The sequence below is a fragment of the Amborella trichopoda genome, chromosome 12, assembly GCF_054954075.1.
Source record: "Amborella trichopoda isolate Santa Cruz 75 chromosome 12, AtrichopodaSantaCruz75HAP2 v2.0, whole genome shotgun sequence".
Taxonomy (NCBI): Eukaryota; Viridiplantae; Streptophyta; class Magnoliopsida; order Amborellales; family Amborellaceae; genus Amborella; species Amborella trichopoda.
In genome coordinates this window covers 10,437,080-10,457,922 of record NC_142347.1, presented here as the reverse complement: position 1 = coordinate 10,457,922, position 20,843 = coordinate 10,437,080, and the positions used below count along the sequence as shown (strand labels likewise).

Below are 20,843 nucleotides of genomic sequence, written 5' to 3'. Positions count from 1 at the left end.
AAATAAAATGAAATAATTATTTCTGCTTATTATCATGAATTTTAGGCGCGATAAATTTTATGCGCACGTGACCTCATTATCTTGAAAAATAATCTTTTTAATAAAAATTGTGATATTTTATCTATGTTAGAAATTTTGAATGCTGTAAATTAGAAAAATAAATTTATTTATTTTTCTTGTCTATTGTTAGAAATAAATGTGCTATTTCTGCTTTTAGTAAAATTGTGATATTTCTTTCTACTGTTTTGAATATTTAGACATTGTAAAATTCATGTGCAAATGACTGCCTTATTATTTAAAAATTGACATTTTTTTCAATTGATTATAGTATTATTGTGAAATGTTTATTTGTGAATTGATATTCCATAAATTGTGATAAATCCGTATTCTTGAATTTTTATAAGAGTTTTTCTATACATATTAAATTGGCAATTATGCTAGAATGCCTTTACAAACTGCTACCTTTCTAAATTTGAGCCCAAAATATTTGATTGGTTATTTTTGAAATGTTATAGAGAGTGACTGTTATTAATGGTTTAAGTGAAATTCATATTAATGGTTTCAGTGATATGTTGAGTACATGATATTGCTGCTTTCGAATGTTTAAAGAGATTTAGAAATAATTTAAGTATGCAAGTGGACTCATCCGGTTCGCCGGTGAGATATAAGTGGACCTATCTGGGACGCCGGTAGGGTTTAAGTGGACTCATCCGGTACGCCGGTGAGGTATAAGTGGACCTGCAGGGATTAAGTGGACCTATCTGGGACGCCGATAGGGATTAAGTGGACCCATCAGGACGCTGATGGGGTATATATGTGACCTACTTGGGACGCCAGTAGGGTATTTTGTGAAATCATTTGAATTATGTACTGTCGTTAAAAGTGTTATAAGCATTTCAATTACTCGGATTATACTTAATTATGCAATTATTGAAAGTGAAATTGTTGATGCATTTCTATTAATAGATCTCATTTTGAAAAATATTGATATCTTTCAATCATGATTATTTTTAGGATTATGATGATCACTTACTGAGTAGCCAAACTCATCAAACTATGGTAAACATTTTTTCAGGATAACTACGAATTCATTTTGAGTGCTAGTCAAGATCAACCTTGGAAGATACTGTTGTTGTGCTAGCTTTCTTTACTTACTATGTAAGACCTCGCCACTGTAAATTTGTCCTATCAATAGATGTATATATGTTTTGTCTGTCACATCTCAAGAATAACAGTACTGTAAATTCTTGGGGTGTGACAAAACTACTAATGAAATCCAAATAGAATGTACTTCTCTTTGATGCGTCTTATGGGTTAAGGGCTCTAGTTTTGGGGGTGAAGAGACGAGAAATAAGCAAGAGAGAAGAAAAAGAAGAGAATAAGAATATAAACAACTTGATAAGAATGTAGTTTAGAAGTGAGGAGAAGAAGACAAAGTGAAAAGAAGTGGAGAGATGACCCAAAGAAAATCATGCAGCCTCCCGACGTAACCTCTCCTGAGAGGTATTACTGGAGACGAATAAAAGTGCCAGGCTTGAAGCCTTGGCACCCGAAGGGTTTGGAAAGTGGACTGAGCCTATAACTGTGTCACTAAACCAAAGATCCCCCTGAAAGTGATCAAGGGTTAGAAGAAAGTGAGAAAAAAAGAGAGAGAAAGATGAAAGCCTCTCACAACTCGAACACTATGTGACTCGATCAAAACTCTAAAGAAAGTTGACTCAGATTGACTCTAACTCGAGTGACCTAGTGTAAGAGAATCAGTGTCTCTTATGACCCGACTTCACTGTACGAGCTGCTGGTTAGAGTAGCAATCCAAGAGTTAGAACCCTAGGGCACTATCTCAGGACGATCTCGAATTGAGTGCTCAAGAGGTGGAAGAAGCAACAGGCAAATAAGGAACAAAGTAAGGGTGCGGTTTGTATTGAGCCTAGGCTCTAAACAATCAAATCAGAGCCTACCTTTAAATAATGTCAAGAAATGTGGTTTTACTACTGAAAATCTTTGTGATAACCTTAAAATATATTTTTATATTTATTTATAAAGTTCAAAGATTAAAAAATAGTGTAGATCGATAGATCTATGAAAACTTGAAAAACTTGAAAATCTTGAAAATTGATAGTCTAAAAATGCGTTACAAAATACACTATTTCTAAAAGTTGCAATCCATTTTTTCTCATGTCCATGCATGTTGATGTCGAGATGATCAATTTGAAGATATTTGGGCATCAAAACTACCTCTTCTAGTGAACTTCTTAAGGTAGGCTCAAATTTGATTGTTTAGAGCCTCGGGTCTATATAAACTTTTCCCACAAAGTAAAATAAACGATAAATTAAGATATGATTTAGAGAGAGAAGAGAGTGTTACAAAAATGAAGGAAGGGGGATGAATGGGGAATAAGAGTAGGGAAATGAAAATAGGGCAGATAGGGGGAATGAGAGTGGGGTGGATGAGAGTTGGGTGGATAGGGGCAGTGGAGTGAGAGGAGCGGTTAAGGGAGTATGAGAGTAGGGGTGGTTAGGGGTGTGTAGCGTAAGAGGGACAGATGAGGAGAGTGGAGTGAGAGTAGGAGCAGATGAGGAGAGTCGAGTGAGAGTAGGGGCAGATGTGGTGAATGAGAGTAGAGGCGGTTAGGTGTATGTAGTGAGGGAATGACGGATGAGGAGAGTGGAGTGAGAGAGGGCCGGATGAGGTGTGTTTAGTGAGAGAGGGGTGGATGAGGAGAATGGAGAGAGAGAGAGAGGGGCAGATAGAGAACAAAGAGAGAGAGAGGACAGATGGGAGCGAGAGAGAGAGGAGCAGATAGAGAACAGAGAGAGAGAGGGGGCAGATAGAGAACAGAGAGAGAGTAAGGGTGGATGGGGAGCGGAGAGAAAGAGAGGGGCAGATAGAGAATAGAGAGAGAGTAAGAGAGTGATAGAAGGGAAAAGAGAGAACGAGACCGGGCTCGCCCTAGGTGTCGGTCCAGGTTTAGAACAAGCAAGAGAGGGAGTAAGAGAAAAAGAGCGGAGAGAGGGAGGGCTCAGACCCACCCTGGGTCCGAGCAAGAGAGAGAGGCAAGGAAAAAGAGAGATAAAGAGAGAAATAAGAGAGAGAGAAAGAGGAGAGAGAATGGACCTAGAATGTACTTGAGCCTAGGTATACCTTCATTGGTCCCTTTGCATACACATGAGAGAGAGAGAGAGGTATTGGTCTTTGTGGGTCTATGTTAGGGTCAAAGGCTTAAGTGTATGGTTTAGGCACTATAGTGTATGCTATAGGGTGACTAAGGTAGGGTATAGGTTGTATGGATTAGGATTGGAAATTATGAGTTCTTCTAGGGAATATGGGATTGGGAGTTGGGAATCCTAAGGTAGTTGGAATTTTAGGGTTCTAGGGAGTGTAGGGTTTCTATGAATATTTTCCCTCTCTAAGAAATGTTTCTCTCTCCTCTCATCTTGAGTCTTAAACTTGAACTTGAAAGCAAAGTAAAAGAACAAGCTCCAATTGCTGAAGTGTTCAAGAGTTTGATTATAAATGACTAAGAGGGAGTATTACAAATGATTTGAGTTCATTATATAAAGAAACCACAAAACAAGGGTGGAATGCTAAAAAACTACCAAAATTGTCAAAAAATATTAATCTCATTTTTTGACCAAATGTCCAAAATACCCTTAAGCACTTTTCAATAAATAACAAAATTATCTCTCCATGAGGGGCCTCTTGCCATTGCTAAGCCTCGAGAACTTTTTGAACGTTTACGATACCAATTCGAGCGATCAATCGTCATATAATCGATGCTTGAACTATTGCGCACGTTTTGATACCCTTCGATCGTCTTGAAACGGATTTTTAAGGAAGAACCCAAAATTTGACCAAGTTCCATAAACTTGTGCTTCTTGGACTACCAATCTGGCACGATCTATAACGTCCCAAGCCTCCATTTTTTTATCACAAATTGAAGAGGATAATATCACGATCATTTTGTGATAAATTTTGTCCGTTTTGGTATTTGTTTGAGCACATTCCAATTTTGGGAAGTCGCTGAAAAATGAGATTATGATGACCAAAAAATATGTCATTTTCAACCTCAAAATTCGTGTCATTGGACCTTCGATCATTCAAAAAATTATATCAAGCTATAGATTTTCAAAGCACATTTGCTATCGACCCATACTTGCAATGATCCGACATTGGGATCTTAAGCTATGACAGTTCGAGCCCATTTATCTCTAAAAATTCTCTTTTTTTGGGCCACACCATGACACGTGTCATATATAAAAAAGAGCGGGTCATCGAGATCTAGCTCGTGTCTAAATTTGATCTTAATTAGACTCAAAATAAGTAAGTTATGAAAATTTTAAAATCACCCCGAAATGAAAAAACATAGTTTCCATAAATAGAAAGCCGGTTCACCAAGTTTGCATCGCAATAATATAAAACCCACAATTACATGGTAAGTTAGGTCCCGGAGGGTCCAATTGAGCTGAAATTTGGTATTTGGGGATTTTTCAATATTCCGGATCCGATTATGGTGGTCTAATATTGTTTTGATACTAAAAAAATGGGGCTATAGTTATAGGGTTCACTTTCAGCATGATAAAAACTGGGTTTGAAAACCAAGTTTCATCCTGATCATATCAAAACTCGTCAGAACACAACGAAACTTTGTTAGTGTCCTTAAGGTATCCAAAACTACCATCTAATGCAATTTGAGGTCATTTTGATACTTCTTCAAAGGTCACCAATTTTAGGTTTATTACTAAAATATTATTGTGGTCTGGCGGCGTCTTGGGCATTGGTAGGACCAGGTTACTACCGGCCCTCCCCTTATTCGCCCTGGGGATAAAAGTATGTAAAAAATGACGTTTAACATGTTCTACAATGCTAGGACTTTAGGGTCTTAGTTTCGGGTTTCTTGGTATAAGATTGGTGTTCAGATCAGTTTTCAATGTTCATTATACTCAAGGTCATCTGAGATGACTAGTTGAGGGGTATTATAATCGGTTTTGGGTCTAGATATAGGTCCAGAAAAGTGATTAGGGCACAACCGAGACACAATGGAAGAAAATAAGGGGATATCCTTTTGAATGACCAATACCCTTGAGAAGGTGGTACACTAACGGATTTTTATATATAAGACATTAGCGGGAACTATGTTGATTCTGGGGCAGTTATTTTTTGTTGAGAGGTCTTCGACAATCGGTATCCGTAATGAGAACAACATGACTACACTGGTTTTAACGCAATTATGTTTTGTTGAAGCCACCACAATGCTACTCATGATGCCAAATACGCATCGTTGGGTTTAGACCCTTTCCTTTTGTATATTGCTTTCCAATTGAATGAGAATTGAATTTGAAAATTGAAATGATGGTGCGATAAGAATCTTGGCCTAAGTTATCTTTACCTTTTACACTTAATCCTAGAGCTTTGAATAAAGGTTTCAAGGCTTTAGGATAGGGTTTGTATTAGGAGGTATGTTTTTTCCCAAAAAGGAGCTTTTTCTGCCCATTCTTTAAAACTTTAGAGAAATCAGAAACGCGGTAACATCATGTGCGGGTTGTCCTGTCTCCTTCCTTTTTGAAGTCGAGGCCGTGTTTGGTAACTGAGAAAATAATATATTTTTTCCAAATATCATATTTTCCCCTGTTTGTGAATGAGAAAATGCAATGGAAATGAGAAGCCCCGCGGTTTCCTACTTTTTCATGTTTTTCCCCAATTTTTAGGGAAAATTGCAGGTCACACCAAGGGGTGTGCTGCCCATTTCTTTGGTGTGCTGCCTATTTCTCAAAAGAAATGGGGAGACATTAAACCACCTTGTTCCCCTTATATTTCTCTAACATCATAATCCTATACCCCTCACGATATCTCTTTGCCTAAGCCTATCCCGAGCTTTCACCAAAATAGCTTGTCTTCTTCAAACATGTCCGGCCAACATCAACACTGAAAACGCCTTTATGTATTCTATAGACTCATTACGCTTATCTTAACGACTGAACAACGAGAGAACTTCACTACATCTTGAATTTAAAAAGGGCTTGTCTTGCAACACATCTGAACTTGTTTTCACAGACCGGATAGCTTCTAGCAAGAGTTTTGTACTTCTACCTTTTTTTCAGCTTCCAATTTTTTAGAGATTACCAAGGAAAATAGCTTTTCCAGTTGCCAAACAAACCCATACTTGTGACTTTGTTATGACTTTAGGAAGAAACCGATAGGGAACTTCTTTTCTATCACCTTGGGGTTTTTGGTGTTTAATCCGGTGGTCTTTTTTATTTTTTTTGTTATGGTCAAGGTTCTTTTTTCTATTTTCAACCAGACATTTTTTTCTCTTTCTTTATTTTTTCTTTTTTTTATTTCTCTTTTCTCTTTTGAAGAAATTGAAGGAGGAGAAGATAAATTAGTTTTACAAAATTTTATGCTGTTAAATTTTATATTTACTTCATAAGCGGATCATCGATGTTACTATTTCACAACTTTAGTGAATTTTTCTATTAGCTTATTAAATTAAAATAAGTGTTCCCCATTTTTATGTATTTTTATTTTTGGTATCTAAAATATGTTATGACGTTAATTTGTTGGTTAATGCTTTCAATCGCATGCAAAGCACATGTTTTTTATGAGTATATGTTGTATAAAAATCAAGTTCGGCCTCGAACTGAGCCCTGACCCGAGCTGAGTAACTTGACCAAGGACGAGCAGATTCGACTGAATCGATAAGAAGGACAAAACATGCCCAAACTCAAAAGAATTGTTACAAATCTTTAAAAATTAACAAAAACTAGAGTTTATAAGAGATGAAAAAATTATATAAACGATGGATAATTGAAATTCCTTTAGGAAAAATTACAAAAAACGCCTAAAATAGACTATCTATGCCACTTACCCCACCGCAATCTTTTCTCTCATTTTTTTTCCCCCAACAACCTTTTCTCGCAAATAACCCCCCAATTCAAAAGTAGCATGAAATAAGAGTAAATTATCCTTGTTTGTTTTCATATGGCCTTCTCTTTCCTGTTTTCACTCACGCTCCGGCAGTACAAACACACGCTCCGGCATTTTGCATATGCGCTCCGACAATGCAGGTCTGAGCCGCAGCGCTCCAGCATTACGAGAACTCACTCCGATAGTACAAAGACGCGCTTCGGCATTCCCCTCCGGCAATGAAGTTTCTGGAGCCACAGCGCTCCGGCAATGGAGGATGGCGGTCCGACATTATAAACAAGCGCTATGGCATTATGAATGTGTGCTCCGGCATTATGAGAACTCGCTCTGGCAGTGCAAAGACGTGCTCCAGCAGTGCAAAGACACGCTTCGGCAGTACGCTAAATCCTTTTTTTAGCTTTTATGATGATTTGGGAGCTCTTCTTATTTCAAGGTATAAATAAAAGAGTGGAAAAATTACAAAAAACACCCTAAAATTGACTATCTATGCTACTTGAGGGTGGGGGTAAGTTGCATAGATAGTCAATTTTAGGGCTTTTTTGTAATTTTTCCTTTTTTTTATTAATACCTTGAAATAAGAAGAGCTCCCAAATCATCATAAAAGCTAAAAAAAAGATTTAAAAATATATTTCTAAATATATATTAGAACTACCCCAACAAATTTATGTTAGTGATTTTAAAGTTTTTGATAAGGGCGAGTTGGTGTGTTAGGCACTAGAACTCAGTAGAGGCTGAGTTACAGTGGATTTGAGTGGACTTGGTCGAGTCCATAAATATTAATGTATTTATATATTATATATGGAAAATTATTGTATACGTCGAGGACACATTCCATTTATGTCCCTCAAGGGGCATAACATTCATCTTACAAATGGACACAAATGGGTAAAAATCAATTGTCTAAATATTTTTCATAAAATTATTATTTTTAGTTTTAAAATTTAATTTTCCTTTTGCATATTCATAATCTGCATATTAGAAATTATATATTCCCTAAAAATTAATTCCAAAATCCATCTCAAAAGTAAATTATTAAGAAAAGCATTTTTAGATGAGTCCTAGTAATCATACAAACAATGCATAATATATATGCCAAATGATATTACACTCCTGCAAGAATATATTGTTTATTTACTCCCTTAGGTAAAACTCTACCTAGAATTAATTTTAGGAACTCAACTCATAGATTAACCTCAATAAAAAATAATTACCTAATTATACCTTCCTAGCACTTGTAAATAACAATGCCTCGAGATTAAACAGAGACCATCCAAATTTTTAATAGTGAGATCTAATTGTCAAAAAAACTTAAATTTCAAGTTTTTTCTTTTTGAGAATATCTAGTGATTATTAAATAGTTCTCAAATTCCATATTCAACAGAATCCTTCCGATTAGGTCTTATGATCAAGGGAATAAAAAAAAAGGTGCGGTTTGTATAGAGCCGAGGCCCTAAACCATCAAAGTAAAGCACACCTTCAAATAGTACCGAGAAATGTGGTTTCAATACTAGAAATCTTTGCGATAGCCTTAAAATATATTTTCATCTTTAATTATAAAATTTAGTGTAGATCGAGCAGATCTATGAAAATCTTGAAAATTGACTATCCAAAAATACGCTCCAAGATGCATTATTTTCAAAACTTGAAATCCATTTTTTTTCTCATGTCCATACATCTTGACATCGAGATAATCAATTTGAGGATATCTGGACATCAAAACTAACCTCTTTTAGTGAAATTTTTAAAGTGGGTTCCAATTTGATTGGTTAGAGCCTCGGCTCTATACAAACTCTTTCCATAAATATAAACTATACCCTGAAAAGAGCATCATTTGATTATCATATCCTCATATCCTTTTCTCAACTATTGGAGAAGAGGCATGCATATCTCCAAAAGGTTCCTCGTACACAAGCCAAGGGGGACTTAAATCGTGGCGACACTGGGTCGAAAAAACAAAAAAAAGCTACACTAGATAACAAAGGATGCAAAGATCGAGGTTTTTAAAGAAATAAAACAAGATACAAAGGATGCAAAGATCGAGGTTTTTAAAGAAATAAAACAAGATAACAAAGGATGCAAAGATCGAGGTTTTCAAAGAAATAAAACAAGCAAAAGAAAGACGAGAACTCCAAACATATAAAAAGAGTGGTGTGGTTTGTATAGAGCCTAGGCTCTAAACGATCAAATTAGACCCTCCTTTCAATTAGTATCAAGAAATGTAGTTTCAATATTGAAAATAGCTTTTTATAGCTTTGAAATATATTTTTATCTTTGTTTATAAATTTTAAAGCTTAAAAAATAGTGTAGATTCAGATATCTATGAAAACTTGAAAATTGATGGTCCAAAAATGCACTGTAAAATACACTATTTTCAAAATTTTAAATCCATTTTTTTCTCATGTTTGCGCATCTTGATGTAGAGATGATCGACTTGAGGATATTTGGACATCAAAACAACCCCTTTAGTGAATTTTTTGAAGTAGGTTCTAATTTGACGGTTTAGAGCCTCAGCTCTACATAAACTTTTCCCTAAATAGAGAATGCTTTTTGTTTGAGTCTTCCAAAGAATGGGGCCCACCATAAACATGGTCCAACTCCCAACCAATAGTGGGAAAGATTTGTTCCAATTCCTCCTTTTTGAAAGGAAAATGGTACCCCCCTCTTTTTCTTTCGTTTGAAATTTTGGGCGCCTCTTCTTTTCGTTTCGGCTCTCTTTTTCTTTCGTTTGAAAATTTGGACGCCTCTTCTTTTCATTTCAACTTTTCGGCTCACGTTTTCTTTCTATGGATTTTTCGCCTCTACCTCTTCTTTTCGTTTCAAATTATTGGCTCGGCTCAAGCCGTAGAGCCGATGTGTGTGACGTTGTTACTATTATATATGCACGAATACGGTAGGCGCGCGGCCTGCTTGGTTTGGCCCTAAAAAGGGGGGCCGGGCCACTGAGAGACGGACTAGGGTTAGTGTCACACCAGTTCGCCCTAGCTCAGCCAATTTTGTTATCTTCTATTTTTTTTTTTTTTTCTTTTTTTGTTTTTCATCATTTGCTTTTGGCCTAACCCAACATGGACTTAAAAGGGCTAGCCCTATAGGGACAAGGGCTAGGGCGGCCTATGCTGAGAGCCAGGGCTAGCCCGGCCCATACTGGTTTGTCCGGCCCATGCCTGTTATTTTGACATGTATGGCTATAATGTCTTACGTGTCTTAGCCTATATTTGTGGGAATTTCATATATCCAACGTTTATATTCATATGTTCATCCAAGGGTCATATCCATATGAACGTAACCCTTCATAAACTCGTTGGAGATCAGAGAACCTTTCGTTTTCTCATAGACACATTGGAGAAATACAACAGTTACCCTTTCTTCTCTCTATAAAATGGGAAGTCAGAGAGAAGATGCATACATCAATGAAAATACGTACATCTCTCTAAAAGGCGAAGGGATAAAAATTCGGGCTATGCGATCACCAGCCTCTCGGCACCCCTTCTCTGATCTCGGATTTTTTACTTTTCTTTATTTTTTCAAAAATACCCTTACTTTAAACGTTGAAGGTTCATATTGAGAAGATAAGTCTTAGCTTCAGATCTTGAAGATTGGAAGATAAAGCCTTAGCTTTGAACCTATATTACCATATACCAAATCTCTCACACTCTCTCTCTTTTTTGAGAGAGGTTTTGAGAGTGGGATAGCAAAAAGAAAGGAGCTTAAGAGAGGGATACTTTGAGATAGGAATAAAACAGAAGAGAAACAAGAGTATTTTATTTGGACAAGTGATGGCTTCGAAATGACACATGTGGCTTCCTAGTGGCCTTTGCTGTCCCTCATGGCACTAGCTCCAATAATGAAGCTGAGTTTCATGCCTTGGATCAAGGCATCTCCTTGGCATATGAGATGGATTGCCGCCCTCTTAACCTTGAGAGTGACTCCAAGTTGCTAGTTGACTCACTCACCTACCATATCTCTCCCCCATGGAGGCTTCGTATCTTCTTGTTCAATTGTAGGGCAATACTCTACTCCTTTGTAGATCACCAGTGGCAGATATTGCATGTATTCCGAGAGGCGAATCTAACTGCCGATTGCCTTGCTAAGCAGGTGGCATTCATGGCGCAAGCCATAGTTTGACAAGCCCGTCCCCCTGATTTTGTCACTCCCTTCATTTCGCAAGATAATGCCAATGTTCCTCTTGAGAGGCACGGTTAATTTCTCGTACATGTTTTTCTATGTGATTTAACCTTTTTCTTGTGTTCATTAATAAAAACAAAATGCGTAGGGGCTCGTTATCCCCACTGATCCACCCAAAAACAAAAAGTTGTTTCAACAAGACTTGACTTCCACCCACGGAAGTCCAAAGTCATAATAAAAGAATTGTTCACAACTTTGTTTTGAAGTCGTCATCATTTTGGACCTTGAAAGTCAAAAGTTCAGGCATTTTGGGGAAAAAAATAAAAAAGGGAAAAAGCGGATAAAATTAAAATTACAAATTTGGGGGATTTTTACAATAACTTTAATTTCTTTTGATATAAATATAAATTTCTCAATATATGGGGCAAATATGTTTGTACACATGTTTTCTACATCCACTTGTTACCTTTCACTAACTTTATAACAATCTTCATATTTTTATTAAAGTGACCATTTTCTAAACAAAGGAAAAAAATAATCATTTTCATTTTAAGGGTCAATTTTCGAAACAATGAAAAATATCACTTGTTTGTGGAGATGAAATGTACGTTTGGTGTACGATCATATGTCTTACTTGTATGAAGCCTCCAGTTATTATTGTAGTACCATTCAATATGGCAAGGGGAGGCCCAATAATTCTACTTTTTCTTTTGGGAAAATATCATGTAAGGGGCTATGTTCTATTACAAAATTGTCATGGAGATCTAGAGATTCCAATTAAAATTGAAGAGTTTACTTTTTAATTCTCATTGTACTCAGGTATTTTTTTAAAAAATATTATCAAAAATGTCAAAATACCATTATTCAGTGTTAAACACTCAAATTTGACCCACCCAAGAGGCCCCAACTGATGTAATATGTATTTCTATTTTAGGCTTGGGGTTATTTTGGATTAATCACTTTAGGGGGATTTGAGTCTTTTTTAGTTGTAGAGAATTAAGCGGTGTAGTTCGAAGTTAAATATCAAATAGATGAAGGGTTAGGATTTAATGAGTGTTTCGTAAAAAACAAGTTTAGGGTTTAGGGTTATTTTGTTCTATATGACCCCTAATCAACAAGTAAAACCCATTAATGTCAATTCATATCTTTTGACCCCTAATGATTTTATAAAGTATTTTTACCCATTAAATAAATTTTTTTTTTTTTTAAAATAAAATGCACAAGCATGCCTGAAATTACTAGATGGGCGAAGACCCTCAAACTCGCCTAGTTTCTAATGGTATTTTTGTTTTCTAATACCAATAGAACCCATAAACCACGAGTTTGTTCCGAGTTGGCCTAGTTAGGTTGACTGTCTTGGCCCACTATTTAGGTTTTCAAAACACTGCCTGAATTTGGCCCACTATTTAGGTTTTCAAAACATTGTATGCCCAAGAGCATATGGTCTATAGTGCAATATTTTAAAAATCATCAATATGGATCAGAATCGCTCGATCCGAATTTGTTTTTAAAGGGACCGTCTGAATTCCCTTGATATATTAGAATCCGAGTAGTTCTCAAAATAAATTGCCCTTGATATATTAGAATCCGGGTGGTTCTCGAAATAACTTGTCGGATCTATAGCATATGTCGGATCTATAGCATAAACAACATGTCCTGTCAGTGAACCAAGACTTAGCCTCGTTCACCTGTTTTTAATATTTTATTTTTTAAATTTTTTTTCATTTGTAATATTTTGAAAAAGGGTGCAGTTTGCATACGGATGCATCCGTAGGTGTAGAGGTAAGGTGCACCTTCAAATTTTATCATGGTATATAATTTTGATCTAAAATGTTCTTAGGAGTATCTCAAAATCTATTTTTATATCTAATTATAAAATTTTAAATTTAAAAAATGGTTAAAATCAAGCGGACCTACAAACACAGTGGGATGAGGGAGCGGCACACACCTCTCTTTCAATTTCTTAATTTAAAAATTTTTATCAGGGCCAATAAATATTCATGCAATAAAGTTCCAAACTATTGATTGTAATAAGTTCGAAATTTCGAGTGCCATGAGTTCGAAACTTTGATCCCAAGACTAGAAAAAAGAATTTCGAACTTGCTACAATAAAAAAGTTTTGAAACTTTTTACAAGCAATAAGTTTCAATAGAAAAATAAGTTTGATATTTTGATTGCATGAATTCTTGGTTGCTTGCGAATCAAGGGTGGGGAAACTAACTCTTCAATGTGAAATCTACGCAATATCTACATTAAGATAACCACAAAAATTAATTCCATTAAAAATTAACAAATCAAAATTGTTATGGTTATAATAAAGGGTTATATTATGGTGCTCACAATATGAAGTAATTTATCATTGTACTCAACAACTTTGGACACCTATATACCTTTATTTTATACATGGAGCATTTTTTTAGTAACAGTATTTTTTATCATTTGGAGGGTGTGACATCATCCATACAGGGTGTGTCCACATGGACATACAAGTAGCATTTAATGCTCCATGTGGGTGATGTCATATCCCATGTGGATGATGTCACACTTCTCCTAATGACCAAACATATCATTGTGAAAAAAATTCTCCATGTACAAAACAAGAGTATATAAGTGTCCATAATTGTTGAGTACAATGATAAATCACTTCATAGTGTGAGCATATTAACAACCACCCGTAATAAAATTAATGTAATGTTGAATATGAATTGAAATTGTTAATTTATTTATTTATGAGAAAACATACATTAATACAAGGCGGTCAAAATTAATCTTGACCGTTGGATGTGAGATTGGATGACTGCATTTATTTCATTGACCAAACTCAAAGTTCAAAAGAAATTTTCTCAAACTTTGTGACGCACCCAAGCTATCAGATTTCACTTCGGATGGTTGAAAGTAATTGTGACCTCCCTATACTAAAGATAAATGTTCATTATATACAATTCCTTAATTTATTATTGCCATATTAAAATTGTGTTTGTTTTTATAAAATTTTTATTGTTATATTCAATATAAATTGTAATTCTTTATATCTAACTTATAAATTGTAATTTTTAATATATTTAACTTACAAATATCCTTAATTTTAGTTTGTTAAAAAAAAAAAACCCAACTTCCATAAACCTCGTCCACACTATTTTTCTTCAATTTTGGACGTTTTATGATCAAAATAATCTTCACGGTTGTCGCATTCCTGTGAAGGACCATTACAGTACTTTAAATACGGTAATGAATACCGCATTTTATACGATACTTAAAATACCGTGAAGAAACATTTTGGCATTACGGTTCTCAAATTACCGTAATGCTACGTGGGCAGTAGGATTGCATTATGGTACTTTCAGTATCGTGGAGATGTTTAAAAGTATTACAAAAGGTACCGTAACCCTATTGATGTTTTTTATGGTAGAAAAAGTTTCCAAACTTTTCCACTTTTTTTCATGATGTCTTTCATTCTAAAAACCTTATTTCCCCGTCTTGATCTCTCTAACCCCTCCCAAAAACCCTAGTTTCCTATCCCACTCTCTCTAACCCCATATCTCTCTTCCTTAGCCTCCTCTCCTCTCCTCTCTCTCTCTCTCTCTCTCTCTCTCTCTCTCTTTTCTTTAGCCTCCTCTCTCTCTCTCTCTCTCTCTCTCTCTCTTCCTTATCCTCCTCCCTCTCTAGGCTCTCATCCATTTCTATCCTCCCCTTGTATTTTTCAATCTCTGAACAAGGTCTCTGAGAGCTATTTCTCAACCCGTGAGTATCAAATATACATACCAACACCATTTTATAGGTATGTCATCAAAATTGTCAACCTTTTTATTATATTTCTTTGGATGTGTGAACACCAGTTTTTAATTTTTTTTTCTATAGTTCTCGATGTAGTTGGGTTGGCCATTGTAATTTTTTTTAAAAAAACAGTATATACCTAAGTTTTGGATCTGTATTTATATTATGGCATCTATATCTCAAACTAATATCTTTCTGTAATGAAACCTCCTAATTATATATAAATATTTTGAAACATTTATACATGCATTGCTTTCTTCCATTATTGATTCCAAAAATTTTCATTTCATATTTGTTTCCATCTTAAATTGGAGATCTAAGTATTGATTAGGCTTGCACGCACCAATCATAGGTGACGATAGAGTAAAAATCGTTTTACACTTTGGTGGTTCTTTTAAGAGGAATTCTAATGATGGATGTGTTTTCTATGATGGTGGAGACCTAAAGGTTATGTTTTTTTATGGGGATCCATCCTTCGACCAAATAAAGGCTCACTTATCAAAAGTAACAAATTATGCCCCAAGTACCATGTCGATTAGGTATATTGACCCAGAGTTACCAAGTAACAGGAATATTATACGTATTGACTACGATGATGACATTGCAAATATGATGAAAGGGTCTTTTCTCATTGTTATGTACATATCCAATAGACCTATTGAATCAGACTCCACCGAATCTTAACCACCAACAGTGCCGGATAATGGTCCATCAAGATTTGTCATGTAAGAAGTTTGCAATGAAATTTATTTATTTTTTTGATAATATTTTTAGTGCAGATGTTATGGGTAGGAAAATTCTCACTTATGCTTCTAATACTTTTTCGACAGCGACACCCGACCAGAACAAGTAGTCCAGAGTGAAGATGAGCATGATTCAAAAATCGAGCGCCATATCGACAACATCTATTCGATAGAAAGCCCGATCAGGATTTGACCGTTACGAAGTTGTGCTTCATCAGGGCCAGAATTTTGATGACATACAGGCATGCCGTAATCACTTATTAATTATGCCATATCACAAAACTTCAATATGAAGTTCATAAAAAGCGAGGAAAGACGTGTATGGGCGAGGTCTGCTACAGATGGACAGTTAATACAACAAACTTCTTCAGGGTGAAGAACTTTGTAAACAAGCACTCTTGTGCCGACGCAATAGGCAAGGTTCATCAGCCCCTTGCTCAAAGCCATTGAGTGGCGAGTAAAATGAAATACCATTTAAATGATATGCTCAATCCGACACCTAGACATGTTATTAATGATGTACAACATGATCACGGTGTCATGCTATCTTATGAACAAGCATGGTGGGGCAAAGAGGTTGCCTAAGAGATAAATGACGGGTTCCATGTGAAGGCATACGAGGATATCCCCAAGTACCTCCATAAGATCTGAATCACTAACCCTGGAACCTTAACGATTATTCAGACAGATAATCATGATAGGTTTGAACATGTGATTATAGCCAATCGTTGATGTTTGTATGGTTTTATGTATGGTTGTAAGCCATTGATGGGACCAGATAAGACTCTTTTTAAGGGAAGATACAAAGGGATACTATTGGCCGCGGTTGGGATAGATGCAAATAAAACTGTATTTCCCATAGTATGTCCAGTGGTTAAGAGTGAAAATACACCAAGTAGGACATGGTTTCTAGAGCTTCTTAATGAGCAATTTCAGGAGAGACCTGATCTGCCAGCTTTGCCGATTGTATCGTCAGAAAGGGTTGCAAGCAGCAATTGAAGAAATATTCCCAACCAGTGAGTAGGAGTATTGTATATGTCACTTAACCGATAACTTAAAAATGAATCTAGAAATTCAACGCTCACAAAATTTTATTGGAAAACGGCATGTGCATTAACTGTATCATTGTTCAATGAGTACATGTCAAAAATTAAGAGTGCAAATGCTGAGGCCTATATTTGGATCATAAAACAACATCTAAAAACTTGGGCAAACGCACATTTTCAGGGATGTAGATACAACCGTATGACATCGAACATCTCTAAATCATTTAGCATGTGGATATTAAAGGCTCGAGAGAAGCCCCTCATTAAACTCTTTGAATGCCAAAGGTTTAACTCATAAAAAAATTTGGTAAGAAGATAGCCAAGTCCCTAGAATGGAGCAGAGTGCTTACACCGAAGGCCCAAAAGGTAATAAATCATAGGAGGGATAAGTCCAGATTCCTTAATACAGACATATGGATACATGATGGTATGTATGAGATCAATACGGATAAGAAATATTTTGTTGATCTGGCGAGACATACATGTATATTTCAGTTATAGCACGTTAGTGGGTTGTCGTGCAGTTATGCAATCGCCGCTGTATATTATAGGCATCAATATGTTACAGAATATTACAGTGTTTATTTCATAGTGGATATGTACTGCAAAGCATATTCCCTTCCCTTTAACCCTATGCCTGATGCACTTGAGTTGCCAGAGATTGTTTATACAACAGTACTACCACCAACTACAAGGCGAATCATGGGTTAGCCAAATAAACGACACAGATAAATAGAATACAAAGAAATTAGACCTCTTAAGTGTAGCTGCTGCGTAGGTCGTAACAGGAAAGAATGCAAATCAAGTATTTGAAATGATTTAAAGAGGCCAAAAGAACCAATTGATCTTTTTTTATATGCTTTTTTTGTTATCTGAATTTGTAAAGAAGCCAGTAGTGTCAGTTGATCTGTTTTTATATGCTCTTTTTTACATGTATTTTTTGTTATCTGAATTTGTAAATAGGTTAGTACTGCCAGTTGATCTTATTTGATATGGCTTTTTGGTTCAATTTATGGAATCTCTACAGTTGATTTTCATGTTGGTTCAATTTATAGAATCTCTACGTTGGTTCAATTTATGGAATCTCTACAGTTGAGTGCCTATTTAATTTTGAGTCTCATTTCATTCGAGCCTCTAATCAAAATCTTTAGTCACCTTAAATTTTTTTTAAAAAAATGTTAAAGTCATTATTACGATCTTTTTTGCATCGTTTTGTCCGACTTTATAATTACAGTAAAAAAAATACTATAATGCCCATTGCGGTCTTTTCTATACCGTAACAAATAGTTAGACCATTACGTTACTTTCATGACCATAGTGCTCAAAACTTCAGAAGGTTTTCCAGTAGGTTTTTATCATTAAGGTCTTGAAAGTATTGTAATGTTACAGCTGGTAATTACAGTACATAAAAGACCATAAAAGGCATTACTGTCTTTTTTCTATCGTAATATCTAGTTCAAGCATTATGGTACTTTCAAGACTGTAATGCACGAAAACTCCAGAAGGTTTTCTAGTAGTTTTTGTGCATTATAGTCTTGAAAGTACCGTAAACTCTAAACTAGACATTACGGTTGATAAAAGACCATAATACTCATTACGGTCTTTTTTTTACCTTAATGTCTAGTTCACGCATTACGATACTTTCAAAACCGTAATGCACGAAAACCCCAGAAGGTTTCCAATAGTTTCCATGCATTACGGTCTTGAAAGTATTGTAATGCTTGAAGTAGACATTACGGTAGAAAAAAGACGTGACTATTGTGGTCCTTTTTATAAAGAGTAAAAGAAAGACCGGAATGACTTTAACACTTCTTTTTAAAATTGAACAACACGTACTTTTTAAAAATTGAACAACAAATACATTAAGATTAAGTCTTCTTATTAAAATTGAATAGCTTGATCAACACATGCTTTTTTAAAAATTGAACAACACATACATTAAGTCTTCTTTTTAAGAGCTTGAACAACACATACTTTTTAAAAATTGAATGGCTTCAACAACACTTCTTTTTAAAATTGAATAGCTTAAACAACACATACATTAAGATTAAGCCTTCTTTTTTGAAATTTGATAGCTTGGATTTTTCACATAGTTCAAGAAAATTTCACATCCCATGGTCATATTAATCTTGACCCACCAAACTATCAAATTTCACATCTTCTAGAACTTTGTGACACATCCAAGCTATCAAATTTCACATCAAATTGTTGTAAGGAATTGTGATCACCATGTATCAAAGGTAAATAGTCTCATTGCACCTGATTCCAATAATTATATAGGATGCAAAGCAGTGTTATAAACTCATTAACATAAATATACAAATATCACAAAATATTGATATTTTAACTTTTCATAAATATCTCACATATCATAAAAAAAAAACAGTATAAGCACTACTGGCCCCTTTACACAATATAGGCACTACTGGCCTCTTTACAACAAAAAAACATAAAATATCATGATGAACACTTATATCGTACAAACAACTTCTCACGCCATTGTGGCTACTGCAATTGTGTATTTGCGTTGCTCTTCTACTATATTACTATGCGAGGACGTAATTGCCATATAAGCTCCTCTGGTTGAATCGATGTGGGGATGGGTTGTGTATTACTTGGCCCCTCATTTAGTAGAGAAAGGTGTCATACCGGTGACACGTTATCTTCCATCTCATCATCCAACTCTAATTCCTCAAATGCATCATCATCCCTTGCAGCTTCTAGGTTGTAAATTTTCAACGATTCTAATGCTTCCCCAATTAGGTCTCAATTCCTTGAATTGTGACCTTCACATATAAGTTGAATTGCGTGGCTGATGTCCCTAGGCTGCATCAAGTCATATGAAAATAGATTACTTCTAAAATTAAAGAGTCGTGAATAAAACAAAACTGATTCTAAAATATTCTTACCATTATATTTTCATCGTTATAACCTAGAGGTGTATATCTAGAGGGACGTTTCCTAAATGGATTATGGATTAAGGGCCTAGTCCTTAACCTATACCACTCGATGTATTATTGTGTCGGCCTTCCATTGAACATATCTTCAGCTGCCTGGCACATATAATCTAACATGTTCTTCCACATATCTATTTCATTTAGAAGCTCATCTACTCAGTTCTCGGTCCTCTTCCTCTTTCTCTCCCTCCTCTCCCACTGCAAGGGATCAGCCAGTATCCCTTGGTGAAGTCCCAACTGCCGGAGCACACGATTTGGTATGTACCCCTCGCAAATGTTTCCACATATGGGGTATTTGCGACACAAAGTAATCTGATGAACAATAAGGTCGTAATCTTTGTCCTCCTCAGTTTCCTCTCCTAAGTCATGATAATCATCGTATGGGGTCCATATGACCTATGACCAATAAAGAAAAAAATTAAAATTAAAAAACCAATGCAAAAAATTAATTAAAATATAGATAAACAAAATCAATGATAACTACTCTATACTAACATGATTTATCTACGCATTATCGGTCTCTTGTCGTCCCACAAGAGGGAAGTTATGAGTGTTATCTCATTCTCTAAGAGAGGCCCCCATGAGGGATCTAGGTTGCCTTGCCCTTAATTTTTTTAGAATTGGGCGCAACAATTTGAAGTGCTCGTACACCCATTACTGAAATGCATGTATAAAAAATAAGTATTACAACCAAACATATCTATCAAATTTTAAAAAAACTATTAAAACATTAACATAGCAACATTACTAGCAAAAGAGTGGTTGATCCACTTAGGTGTTGGTGATCAGGACAAACAACTTTTGACAAGGCTCGAAACAAGAAAGCTAGGGCAGCTGCACTCCATGCATACTGACCAACTCCTTCCATATCCTCAAGAAGTTGTAAATATATTGTAGGCACTGTACCATCTGTGGAATCTGCAAAGATTGTACAACCGACTAGATATAGGCGGCAGACACGGGTGTGTTGTAAAAGGGTGATACGGTTATAGTTATGCCGCAACTGTTTAAAAGTGTACATCAATCATATCAGTAAGATAATAGAATGGTTGCCACCAGGTGGCAGCTGTCCTATCATACAGACTATATAATCCCCATACTTCTCCACTCTCCTAAGAGTTACAGCTATACCAGTCACCTTTAACCGGAGAATTTTCCATACATCTTCAAGAATAAGCATCATCTCTCTGACATTTATATTGAAGTGCTTGGTGTTCGTCTCTACTCGCCACCTCTCGATCATATTAGCCAATGTGCCAAGGTCGTGGTGAGTCAT

At 35.7% G+C, this 20,843-nt stretch overlaps 1 protein-coding gene across 1 annotated transcript; it reads right to left on the bottom strand.

Annotated features, from left to right (window-relative positions):
• Window positions 1-19,723: 19,723 nt before the first annotated feature.
• On the bottom strand, window positions 19,724-20,843 carry LOC110007041 (protein MAIN-LIKE 2). The gene is made up of 3 exons (XM_020665738.2): window positions 20,652-20,843; window positions 20,316-20,570; window positions 19,724-19,963 (listed from the first exon to the last, which is right to left on the bottom strand). Exons 1-3 carry the CDS (start codon window positions 20,841-20,843, stop codon window positions 19,724-19,726), a joined length of 687 nt encoding a protein of 228 aa, XP_020521397.2.

Coding starts and splice junctions, on each gene's coding strand:
- LOC110007041 (XM_020665738.2), bottom strand. CDS start 20,843: ATGACTCACCACGACCTTGGCACATTGGCTAATATGATCGAGAGGTGG. Junction 20,571..20,651: donor AGAAGTATGGGGATTATATA/GTCTGTATGATA, acceptor ACTTTTAAACAG/TTGCGGCATAACTATAACCG. Junction 19,964..20,315: donor GATCAACCACTCTTTTGCTA/GTAATGTTGCTA, acceptor TATTGGTCATAG/GTCATATGGACCCCATACGA.